Source organism: Lepidothrix coronata, unplaced genomic scaffold (genome assembly GCF_001604755.1).
Source record: "Lepidothrix coronata isolate B3197 unplaced genomic scaffold, Lepidothrix_coronata-1.0 Scaffold168, whole genome shotgun sequence".
Classification (NCBI taxonomy): Eukaryota; Metazoa; Chordata; class Aves; order Passeriformes; family Pipridae; genus Lepidothrix; species Lepidothrix coronata.
In genome coordinates, this window is record NW_016690348.1 from 1,974,427 (window position 1) to 1,987,554 (window position 13,128).

Sequence of the window (13,128 nt, forward strand, 5' to 3'; positions counted from 1 at the left end):
TTTTCTCCTGCAATATACAAAGAACTTTCATGCAATTTTTTTATATTTTACCACCATTTCTAGTTCATCCTGCCTCTCCTCACATCCCCCTTTATTCCTAACCATTGCCAACAACTTGAGTCCTGGATTCAGTTTCCCACTGCAACTACTCTTCAAATCATGTTCCACCTTTCCTCTTCAAATACCTGCCCTTCCATTCTCTTAGCTATAACCTTCATCACCACCAATCTCTATGATTTAAACTAAAAAACCTGTGTCCTTTTTTCACATTCTCCTCTTAATTCTCTATTTTTTTTCTCCCCAAACAATGCTTCTTGATATTCCTTTCTCCTGTTTCATGTCTTTTTTCTTACCGTCCTTTCTAGCTGATAACAATAGTGAAAAGGTAGAAAAGAAATAAATCTCTTTTGCTGTGATTCCCAATAAGCATAAAGTAAAATAAGGGAAAATAGTGCTCATTCAATCTTACCATAAAACAGCACATACCTAGAGTAGGTATTTCTGAGGAGATCATATCCAAGAATTACTATGATCAAACTTGCCCTCTTAAACCCTTCTAGCACAAGTACACCATCTAATAAATAGGTAAAAGGTCAGAGCGACCACTTACCTTATCAAGGTCTGGCTCCTCCAATGCAAGTGCAAGCTCATTATTGTCCATAACAGAGGCTGCTGCAACATCTAGCGGTGTCGAACCTCTCATTGAAGGAAATGCTGCAGAAGTCAATAAACACTAATTAAATTGAGTTTGCAGTAATCACATTCATGCAGCAGAGGGCAGCGATCTCGCTGGAATCTAGAACGTAAATATATTCATAGTACTTTGTAGGGCTGTTCTTCATTCAAGAATATGGTCAACTGTTTTCAATATCATGAAAATAAATGCTGAAATTTTCTTCTGACTTGACATCCATATCTATAAATATACTCAATCACACTGGTTTCAAATGCAGATGAAAAAAAATAGTATTAACAACATAGCAAATCAGAGGAATACTATTTCTTTAGCAGAGCAACATGTTAACTTTGTAATTTTGCACAACCCTATCAATTCCAGATTTTGAAATATGTCTAAATTTAGCCAAAAGAGACATTTCAAGCTTCAGTTACCTGTTTTCTTTCTTTAATCTTTTCCCATTTTCTGTGTTTATTATGGTCAAATGCAGGCATGAACAGCTAAAGCACTGTGAAATCACACACTATCTTGCCTTGTTATATGTTATTTTTATAGCCATCTATCTAGCCAACACAATTTTCCTTGTATTACAAATCTAATGCACATGCATAAAAAAACATACATTCAGTATTCCAAAGGAAAAATATGAAATTTACTTCAGTAGCGTAAACTGCAGAGGCAAGGAAAATGAAACCAGATGAAACAGGCAAACACCACGCAGGGTCAATTTAATCTTAGATTTCAAATCACAACTATTTTGAATGGAACTATTCTGTTTCTAATACAATTCACAGACACATAAGGATGAAACAAAAATGAAAAAAAAAAAAAAGTTAGAGGTGAAACCACAAAGTGGTTTAAGCATGTTTCAATTTGCTATACTAATTAGACACTAGTCTTGTGATATCACGGTTGCTCCTACTCTTGCTTTTAGCTGTTACAGTTACATGACATACCCAGTCCAACACTGCTGTTTTCCAGTAAGTAACTGAGATGCTCAAACATGGCCTTTTGGTTTTGACGACTAATTCGACAGAAGTAGCACAGGAATCGGCAACAGCTTGCTACCATCTTAGGAAAAGCGATCTGCTGAAGAAGAAAGTTGACAAAGCAGTGAAATATGTTAATTACCAATCTGTTCCAATTCTTCCTCCTGCAGTCCTAACAAGGAAATTATGGTGAAGTTACCAAGGTGATAAGCATCTGACAGTTGCTTTGGTTCTAACTTAAAAAAAGAGCCTGCATTTCCTTTTTACTTTCACGTTCATTAGGCTATTAAAATGTTAAAAAATCGTTTTGCAGAGGACTACAGGGGACATATAAGGGCAAAAAATGCAGAAATAATTCTCGTTAAAGCAATTTGCAGACTAGCAAATGCAGTTATACAAAAACACTGTCTTAGCAGCTTTACAATAACAAGGCCGACCTGCAATATTATATCAAAGAAGAATAAAGAATATTCAAGAGCCTCAGTTTCTCCTCCCATACTACAATAAGAATACACAACCTGAAATTAACAAGTTGTGCCATTCTCACATTTTACTACAAGGAGATGAAAGAACAAGATAAAAATGATAGATTTTTCTGTCTGAATTATTAAATTTACCACTATATAGCACGCGTAAAAAAATATCAAGTTCATTTGCAAACCTATGTCCTAAGGATACTCACAAAATTAATGAGAAAATTCATTACCATCAAGAAGAATTATTTTTTAAATAATCTTGCTTGTACCCTTTAGACACAAGAAGGAATATATTCTCTATATTATATATATTCTATAATATTCAAGCATTTTGATCACAATATCATGAGGTTTTTAATTTCTATTATATCCTCCCTCCTTCACTTCATACCTTTACACTATAAATAATACTGTTTATACTTTATTATAACGAAGTCTAACAACTGTTACTTTATGGAACTCTAATTCATTCTAAGTAAAACCTTTTTACTTAACAAGACAACAATCTTGCAAAAAAAGTGATTATGTAATTAAATGTGATATGATATGTATTATCCTTACAGGTGCACTTCTTAACTTCCAGAGACTTGATAAATTGTAGTTTTACTTTGGCATAGGTGTTTTGCTAATATATCCAGCTCATTTGCCTATTTCAAACATAAAGGTGCTATTATGTACAAGCAGCATTATCTAGCATTCCGGCTCTTAAATGTAAGGTAGATGAAAATGGATTCCTTAATTCATCAAAACTTTCAATAAAGTTTCCACTCCCCAGATTACAGAGATTTTAACAGAATGTGTGACATAACTTTGTTTAGAAAACTATGTTAACAGCAATACTGCTAAAAATTGTCATTTCAGAAATTCCTCATTATTGTCAGGAATACATATGAGTATGGAATTCTAAAACTTTCAATCATTAGGAAATAATTTTGAAGTAAAGTAGTTCAATTCTGACCAGCAAAAAGGTGGTTGTTTGGGATTCTTTGAAAATGAATGAATGACCAACATCACAAACCCATATGACATTAAGGTTCCAAAATTGTAGCATCTAAAGACATAGACTTTAAAAGAACTATTTTAGGCATTAAGGTACACACTAAAACCTAAATGCAATGAAAATGTTCACAGCTTGCCCAATAATTTTCTGGGATATACATTTCACAAATAAAGTACCTTTCCAGGATTTTCTTAGCCAGTAACAGCAAAAGTTACTGAGATACCTTCAACAATAACAGATTCCACAGATATCCTCCTTTGGTTTTGAGTAATTTATTAATAGCACATCTAGAAAGAAGCCTGACACGAATTTTCTTCAGTTTGAACTGACGAGTTTTTACTTTCCCATCATTCCTTCGGAGCCACTACATCTCAATACAGCCGCATGATAAAATCATTTATTCCAAGAAGCTGGAGATCTAGTTTAAACCATCTGCTGCCACAACCTAGAAAAATGCCCAGTCCCTAAACTAGAGACTACATTGTGTAGTTGCTCTTTCCATCTCTCAAAGATATAACATTGAATAGTAAAAAATGTCCATGAGGTACCTAACTCTCTTCATGAATTTCATAAAGACAGCCATAAAACAGGACATTTTGGGGGGCCAGACACATTCAGTGTTGCAAGATAAGGTTACTAAGTAATTTTCTAAGTCTTCATTTCCTTTGAAGGATATCATTTTTTGTAGACTTCCGTTACTAAAATTTTTTATGAAAACATTTTTAATGGCATTAGAAGGTGTTGTGGGGTTGTTGTTTTGGGTTAAGGTTTTTTTATCACCTGTGATTATATGTACAAGTTGTAGCAAAGCCAGAGCATTGTAACACTTATAAATTGCCAGAGTATTAATCATTTTGTAAGTAATTGTAACTTGTCTTGAAATGAAGCAGAAAAAACAAAACCAGGATGCGAATACTTTGCAACACTGCAATTGTATAGGCAGATGCAATGTATAAGTATTTAAGATAATTATATGAGCTATAGGACCAAAAAGATAAAGAAAGGAGGGTGCAGCTGTACATGGAAGACAATCAACTAGTGAAAAGTTGACAGACAGGGAAAGGATAAGCAAAAGGTAGTAAAATGCACTGAAAAATGTTCCAAATACAGAAGAAGAATCAGTAGCCAAGCAAAAAAAAGTAGAAAAGTAGATAAGCAATAGTGAGATCAGAGGAGACCCTTCTTTTTGGAATGGAGGCAACACATTAAAGATGTCAGGCATAAGCAAAGAGAAGAAAGAAAATAGAAAATAAGCCCACTTCTCACTTTCTTCAATAGTGAAAATTTTCAGTTAGGCTCCTCAAAATTTATGCCACTCTGCCTTTAAAATAAGACATATATATGCAAGCATAACACTAAGAAAAAGGTGAACACAGAACTGCAAGAAAATTATTGCTCAATTCAAGTACATGAATTCGAACATTCAAAGTTAGTTGTTAGTCTCTTATTATAGTTTATTGGTAATAATACTTCATCTAAGATGAAGAGGCATGTTTTCCTAGCACAGCTACACCTCCAATAAATGCAGTTAAAGTATCTATTTAATTTAAAATAAGAACAAATTCTTTTACAATTCTATTAAAAGACAAATGATACACCTCTAACATCTCACTCACTTTCTAAAAATCAAGTCCTAGACTGCTGGGCTTCTCTCTCTAGTACGATAAAACATATTCAACTTTTATCATTAATGAATATTTTAATTTGGAAAAGCAAAATCTAGCTTACACAAGGGCGATATATTATTGTTTGCTTCTTAAACATCCTAGTATACTTTTGGACAGGTTCAAGATGTAAAACGCATAACAAACTTATGGTGAAATTACCTGAGATTTATCTCCCCCAAGCACATTCACCATCACATCCATAACAGTCTCATGCATGCCCAAGACTCTCATTAAGTTCGGATGCTGATAAAACACCTTGTTGTTCATTATATCCCTAAAATGGAAGAAAAGGAACAATATGATTTTAAAAAGAACCATTTTAATTTAAGTCGATGCATTATTCCAAAAACATGCATTCACTGCAATAACATAATTTCAGATTCTTAAACTTCAGCATAATACAAAAACACCTGATAACTAAATACTTCATATTTCAATATGCTATTATTCCTTGTGGATTCTTCATAATAAGAATATTAACTTTTAAATAATTTCAAAATGGCATTTCTCATCTCTAAATTCTTCCTACTATCAGTTCTGTTTAAACAAAAAAAATGTATTCTGTGATGATCTAAGTGGAAAAGAATATATTCTGTATGTTTTAAGTTGAAAGTGGGGATCAAGAAAATAAAATCTAATCATGTTTCTGTAGTAACACCTCTTAATTAATTTCCTCAGTTCACAAAGTAGAAGACAATAAACAGACAATATTCAAGGTCACCAGTTATATGTGTTTCATCAATATTTCCAGATTCTGCTAGAATAAGTGAAATGGCATACAGTCCCATTAAAAAGGACTATTTTAACTTTTTCACTCTACCCAGCATCATCTCAATATGTTCTAGAATTCACTGTATTGGTTTCATAATCCAGAACAAAATTTATATGTTTCGATAGAATCCAGGATTAGATTATAATAGAATCCAGAGATTTCTAACATTTTAAGGCAACCTGTCAAAAACATATGGCAAATAGCAGGCATCATATCTACTTTAAAGAAATACCGAAAACTGAGAATAGATGACTCACAATACAGTACCCCTGGGAAGGTGACTATACACATGCCGTGTTCAGACAAAACTTACCCTTTATCCCTCATATCCTACAATTGTTATATATATATATATATATATATATATATAATTGTTATATATATATATATATCATTTTCTCTCTTTCTAAATACACTCTTTTATTCAAAGTAATTGATTTTCTGTGATTTTTTTTCCTTAAAACATTAAATGGCCTGACCAGCATCTATTCACTTAAGAGGCATGCAGGCATGCAGGCATGCACTGCTTAACAGAGCTAATTTCACAGCAAAGATGCAGGAAAATATTCTCACATCATTAGGTGCTATTTAAAGGCAATTTTGTATAACTCTAATGCAATAGAGGATAAAATGAGCAGTCTCCTATATTCAAACACTTAAAAGTTGCCACTGATGGTGAAATAATAAATACTAACCAGTTAGAGATATTTCAGTTCACAACACCACTTTCCTGGGTCTACCTAACTGCTTGTACAAATTTCCAATTGAAAAGATGCCAGCAAGTTTATTTAATTATGCATGAAATATAAAATGAGTTTTAATTTTGGGAAAGATTTAGTATAGACACCAACAAAGATTTTAGTGATCTCTTTCTCCAGAGCTGCTAAAAGATGTACTTTGATGAGGGTTTAAGCATTAGGCTTAGCTACAGTAAAAAGAAGTCCTTTTTCTTTAGATAATACCTGAATTCACAGATCTTTGACCCATTTGATACTGCTAGAGAGATCAATTTGAGCCACTTTGGAAATATATGTGAAAATGAAAATTTCTAGTATATATTTTCATTTCAGTACAGCATTAATTTTCATTCAGGATCTAAAATGACAGAATTTATTAATATAAAAAAAACTTCACACCAACTTAAAAATAAAATTATGTTAATTTCATACCCTAATCCATTAATCATCAGCAGTTCCTCCTCTTTTCCCATCCTCACACTGAGAAGGGAGCGAATCTGGCCCAGTGCTGCAAGCAGATTAATGGTATCCTTCACAGAGGCAGCACTAATAGTGTATGCTTTCCTCAGAGCTTGCAGCAGCTCACCAATGCTGTCATATTGCCTACGAAGGAGGCTGTACATAATTCGAACTAATTCAGGATCTTGAATCTGATCTTCTTGGGACCAGCGCACCATAGTCTGGGATATGAGTTGTTTCAGTGTAGCTGAAAGTAAAATACATTAAATGTTACTAGTTATTCAAACAGAAAATGTAAAAAACATGTATTATAGTAAAGTATTATATTACAGTAGACAACAAGGCAGTTGTAAAACAGCAAAAAAACACAAGCAGACTGCACAGGATTTTTCAAATTGGAAAAACAACTTTTAGGTCTTTCAAGGTAAGTGTGATGTTCTTGAGAGGTGGAAAACAATAAACATCTACTTAGCATTCAAGTCAATACCAGCCTTTTTGGTAATGAAAAGTTTTTAGTTGATCATGACTCTAAGAATCATCCTTGTAAATTAAATGCTACATTTAGACTTTTAATTTATTCTTCATTTCTGCGTCGTCACTGTCACTTGGGAATACACTTTCTAAAAACATTGTATTGTTTCAAACTGCACAATACATATTGCTTGAAGGAGTTCTGTTGTATACATTACACTGAAAAAAATTCATCTGAGCCCAGAGTTTAGGAAATTTACCTGAAAACTAGAAACATTTTCCAGGCATTGTTGAGATCAAGTAGAAAAATATTATCTTCCCTCTTAAAACAATGCAAATTTCTTTCTTCTGTTGCCAGTAAAAGTTCTTCCAATGGTTAAGAATACTACCCTCCCACTTTCCATCACAAAAGTGTTTATAACTAGCGTAGATCCATTTGGTTTTGTGTCTACATTATGCTTTCATTTGCTAACACTTCTCCCTTACAGTTTACTTAATACCCATGATTAATTCTGAGGTTTTGTTCAATAAAATGGCTTTTAATCTGTGGGGACAAATTCTGTTCTTCATAGAGATAGCCCTATTCTTAGTGGCATGTTATGCTTTATCTCAATTTTGACTTGATAGTTACTAAAGTCCTATAATTGTTATTAACACTGATGTGTTTATTCTCTGAATTCCAGCTTGTTTTTAAATACAAATTTTACTGATTCATCATTAACACTAGGTTAAAGTGCTGGCATCCTCTCCTTAGGGAAAAGTCCGTTTGTGATTAGAAATGAACATATGCTTAGAGAAAAGGAAGACTTACCTGTAGAAAATAGTTCCTTCTTTTGAATATTCACACTCAGAGTATTTATGACCAGACACTCAAGGCTTTGGAAACAGGCATGTGCCATATACACCACCACCCCTCTTCATGCATATAAGAGGATTGGGGTACCTCAGACACCCATTTCCTTTACTCTCTGAATTCCATATCTATTGGTGCGTAAAGGGAAAGTGCACACATGGACTAAAAATCATACAGTCTTCAGCTACAGTCAGGTATATAATATAATATAATATAAGATAAGATATTTATATAAATTTTCATAATGCTTTGAATTATTTCATCCATGTGCATATTTGTACCATGTATCACTCCAAGTATAAACCCAAGCCTGAAGAGATTATATGAAATTTCTAGAAAAACAGACACTGTAGAATCATTTGTCCAACTGAATTTCTTGTGAGAGGAAATGAAATATATGAACTGCTCTGTCCCAAGGACCAAACACCATGTGCCCTGAGGCTTTAGGATTGAATACTTCCTGATTCATGACAATAGAATACTTGTGAAGCCTGGAGAAGAAATGATACTTCCAGATACTGAGTAGGTCCTGATACCATTAAAGAGGAGCCTGATGCTAACAGACTCCTAACATTGGAGAATTAAACCCTGTTTCATGCAGCATATCAAATTATTATAAGCCTTAATGTACTTATAAGATATTAGCGAGCTTAACAGACCAAAATATGTTTTCAGATCAGGAAAAACACACTACAGTGCTTTACAGAACAAGCAGAGCATGTAAGAGGTGTCATGAGTTATAAAATAACTCTGTTGTCTAATCTCAACACAACTTTTGATGAAATGATTCTCTGAAATCAAACTAGCCACTCCAGGTCTGTATAAGGGTCTCCTGTCAAACTGAGCAAACTGGAAATAGAAAAGAAGTAACCACCATTGCCAAGTACAGCCACCACTGAAAGACCAACCTCAAGTAACTTGGAGAATTCTGCAAATGATATATGGATGGTGCTACAGAAATTTAGAGACGGAAAACCCAATCCTGATTCACAAGGGCAATAAGAAACCTCAGCAAAAGCGTGTTCTAAAGGAATCACAGAATCACAGAATTTGCTGAGTTGGAAGGGATCCCCAAGAATCATCAAGTCCAACCCTTAGCCCTGCACAGGACCATCCCCAAGAGTCACACCATGTGCCCAAGATGATCATCCAAATGCTTCTTGAACTCTGCCAGGCATAGTGCTGTGACCACCTCCCTGGGGAGCCTGTTCCAGTGCCCAACCACCCTCTGGGTGAAGAACCTTTGTATAATATCCAATCTAAACCTCCCCTGATGCAATGTCAGGCCATTCCCTCAGGTCCTGTCACTGATCACCATAGAGAAGAGATCAGTGTCTGCCCCTCCTCTTCCCCTCACAAGGACGTTGTAGAGTACAAAGAGGACTCCCCTCAGTCTCCTCTTCTCCAGGCTGGACAGACCAAGTGACCTCAACCTCTCCTCATACGGCTTCCTCTCAAGGCCCTTCAGAATCTTTGTTGACCTATTTTGGACACTCTCTAAGAGCTTAATATCTTTCTTCATTGTGGTGCCCAAACCTGCGCACAATATTCAAGGTGAGGCTGCCCCAGTGCAGAGCAGAGCGGGATAATCCCATTCCTCATCTGGCTGCTGATGCTTTGCCTGATGCCCCCCAGGACAGGGTTGACCCTCCTGGCTGCCAGGGCACTGCTGACTCATATTCAACTTGCCATTGACCAGGACACCCAGGTGCCTTTCCGTGGCACTGCTTTCCAGCATCTCATTCCCCAGCCCATACATCCAGGGTTGCCCAATCCCAGGTGCAGAATCCAGCACTTCCCCTTATTGAACTTCATGTGGTTGCTGATTGCCCAGTTATCTAATTTGTTGAGGTCTCTATGCAAGGCCTCCCTGCCTTCGAGGGAGTCAACAGCTCCTCCCAGTTTTGTGTCATCTGCAAACCTGCTTAGTATCCCTTCCAGTCCTGTGTCGAAGTCATTTTACGAAGCTGTTGAAGGGCACGGCACAGGGCCCAAGATGGAGCCCTGCAGAACCCCACTAGTCACAGGTCACCAGTCTGATGTCACCCCATTCACTATTACCTTTTGTGCACATGTATCTCGGTACTGAGATGCATACAACTTCTCATGCAGCAAGGCACAACTGAAAGGAAAATATGTCGTAAAGAAGAACTTTTGCATTTAAAAAACCCAAACCATAAAAATCAAAACTTCGGACGTTTGGAATGCTTGAGTCCAGATTATTGAGCCATAATTAACTTTTTTACAGTTCTTCATATAGAATATGCAAATTTTCAACCCCAGAGTTACCAATCTTGATCCAAAATCTTCCACTCATTTTAACTTCTTGTTAAATGCATTTGAAATGATCAGTATGCAGGAAAATGGTTCTAAGCAACAGAAGAAACTTAAAGTAGTCTCCTGCTTCAGTCCACTACAAAACTTTATTAGGAAACACACTCCTGTTGACTGTGTAAACTTTAGCACTTGTATCATGGAAGTATTTATGTGGAAAGAAAACTTACTAGGGGATTTCTCTTCTTCCTCCTTAGGTTCCACTTTTTCTGCTTTTGGTGGACCTTTGATTTTGTACATTAATGAACGCAGTTTGCCAGTCAAGGAGGAATCTTCCTCTTCCTCTTCCTCTTCTTCTAATGGAATACCTTAGCAGATAATAAAATTGCTTAGAAACTAAGCTTAATCTTTGAAGTTTAACTCCTTAATTATTTAAACAATACCAAAATATCTATAGGAATATTTTTTAACTAACAAATTTCATACAGAAAAATTAAAAAAAAGTAGTAAGGCCAGCAGTTTTAACATGTTAGCTACAGTAGCACCCCTCAAATTATTTTCTCTTCAGTACATATACTACTTATATCCAGATTTATAGTATTATTTTTTCAATATTATGACCAAAGAGGTAGTATTTCCTAAGAGTCTGCTATAGCAATTAAATATGACTCAGAGTCATATTTGATTAAATATGTGATCCTCTGTTTCGTATTGCAGAATGTAAGCTAAAGAAAGAATTGTATGGCCATATCTTACAATATAGTACAATTTTTCAGTTGAGATATTTAGCAGTCATAAACAAAAATATTAACTGAATTTAAAGCTGTAAGAAGGCAGACGTTCAGAGATTGTATGGGTGACACTTGCCTTTCATGAAAATGTGTACAGTGAGATGGGATGTCACTTTGCAAGGTAGTTTAATACAGTTCATCTCACTACACTGCTTCACAGCCATTCGAAGTCTTTCACAACTCTCAGTGATGACAGACACCACATTTTATGTGCAGAAGAAGAGAATATCTAAGCAGGCTCCCTTCAGATCAGAGCTAATTGTGCTGAGATGACACATAAGCTTTTGCAGTTTTTCTGCTTGTCAAAGTGAAATTGAGAAAAGTAAAAGTTTTCCAGACTGGATACTAGAGACACAATGTGGAGCAGATGGAAAACAATAAACTGAGGCTAAAACTGGTACTACAAAAAGAAACTAAGAAAGGGAAAAAGATCTGAAATGTAATATGTTGGAGAAACTTAATGGCTGGCAGCTACCAAGGAGGAGGTGAAATTATGACTAGGAGTGACTAAGTGACTAGGAAGAAAAAGATTCAGAGGCAGTGGGAGGAAACGAAAGAACTCAAACTTGAAATTGGAGACTAAATATGGAATTTAAGAAATGGGATGAGTGAAACTGGTTGGGCAAAATGAAAAGCTAAGAATGAAGGAAGGTCACAGTTAGTTTGGAAAAAGTAAGAACAGGAAATGTGGCCGGTATTGAGAGGAAAGAGAAAATACACAAGAATATTAACAAAAGAAACTATCTGGCACTGAAATAAAAGCTAGGCACTGAACACTGGGAGGAAAAGTCTTCAGAAGCTGAAATGGGCAGACAAGAAGAAATGCACTGGGATGATGAGTTACCCCATTCACTATTACCCTCTGTGTTCAACCTGTGAGCCAATTGCTCATCCAACTCATGATGTGTTTATCCAGCTGTGGGCTGGACATTTTGTCCAGAATCATACTATATGAGACAGCATCAAAAGCTCTACTGAAATCCAAAAAGATTGCATTGATTGGTTTCCCTTGACCAACTACGTAGGTCACCTTGTCATAAAATAAAATCAGGTGGCATAAGCATGACTTTCCTCTCCTGAAGGCATGCTGGTTGTGACCAGTGACTGCATTGTATTTCAGGTGTTTCTTAATACTTCCCAGAATAATTTTTCCATGACATTATCAGGCACTGAAGTGAAACTGATAGGCCTGTCGTTTCCAGGGTCCTCCTGCTCACCCTTCTTGAAAATCGGGAGAACGTTCACCAGGTTCCAGTCAGCTGGGACCTCTCCAGATTCCCAAGACTGCTCAAAAATCATTGAGAGAGGTTTTGTGATGATGTCAGCAGCTCCTTGAGGATTCTGGGATGAATCCCATCAAGCCCCATAGATTTTTAGGGATCCAGCTGCAGCAGCAGATCCCACAAAATTTCAGGGTCGACTGGGAGTTGATCAGTCTCGCAGTCATGGTCCTCCAGCTCAGGGCACTGAGACCCCCTTGGTCCATCATTTGTGTTGAAGACAGAGGCAAAGAAAGCGTTAAATTCCTCTACCTTGTCTCTGTCCCTGTTTGTGAGGTAACCATCCTCATCCTGTAAGGGGCTGATGATATTTCTATACCGCCTATTGCCATTAATGTGTTTGAAAAAACTCTTTTTTTTTTATTGTTCCCCACATTTCTGGCCAGCTGCAACTACCGCTGAACCCAGATAAGTGTGAATTTTATATTATTCAACAAAATATGTTGTAATTTTTTTTGGGGGGGGGGTGTTTAACCAAGAAATTACGCATAAAAGGTTTGATAGAGGGCTCTTATTTTGCCAGCAAAATTAACCACTCAGAGTTAGGATATGCTAGGATTAAGACCGCCTGATAACTTTAATTCAGAGTATTTCTTATATTCATTATGAAAAAGCCTTTAATTATTTGATTGCCTACATATTTTTCCACTTAGATGGCAAAGTATACTTAGTAGTAAAAAGCT

General features: G+C 35.9%; 1 protein-coding gene across 2 annotated transcripts in view; it reads right to left on the minus strand.

Moving 5' to 3' along the window:
* Window positions 1-13,128, minus strand: part of RYR3 (ryanodine receptor 3) — a 218,916-nt gene that overhangs the window by 97,425 nt on the left and 108,363 nt on the right. The window contains exons 39-43 of one of the 2 annotated variants that reach the window (XM_017829727.1): window positions 10,605-10,742; window positions 6,750-7,023; window positions 4,968-5,082; window positions 1,633-1,765; window positions 611-714 (exon numbers count right to left, since the gene is read on the minus strand). In XM_017829727.1, the coding sequence (XP_017685216.1) occupies window positions 611-714; window positions 1,633-1,765; window positions 4,968-5,082; window positions 6,750-7,023; window positions 10,605-10,742 (764 nt within the window). The remainder of the gene's footprint in view (window positions 1-610; window positions 715-1,632; window positions 1,766-4,967; window positions 5,083-6,749; window positions 7,024-10,604; window positions 10,743-13,128) is intronic. The other variant, XM_017829728.1, reaches the window with a different exon arrangement.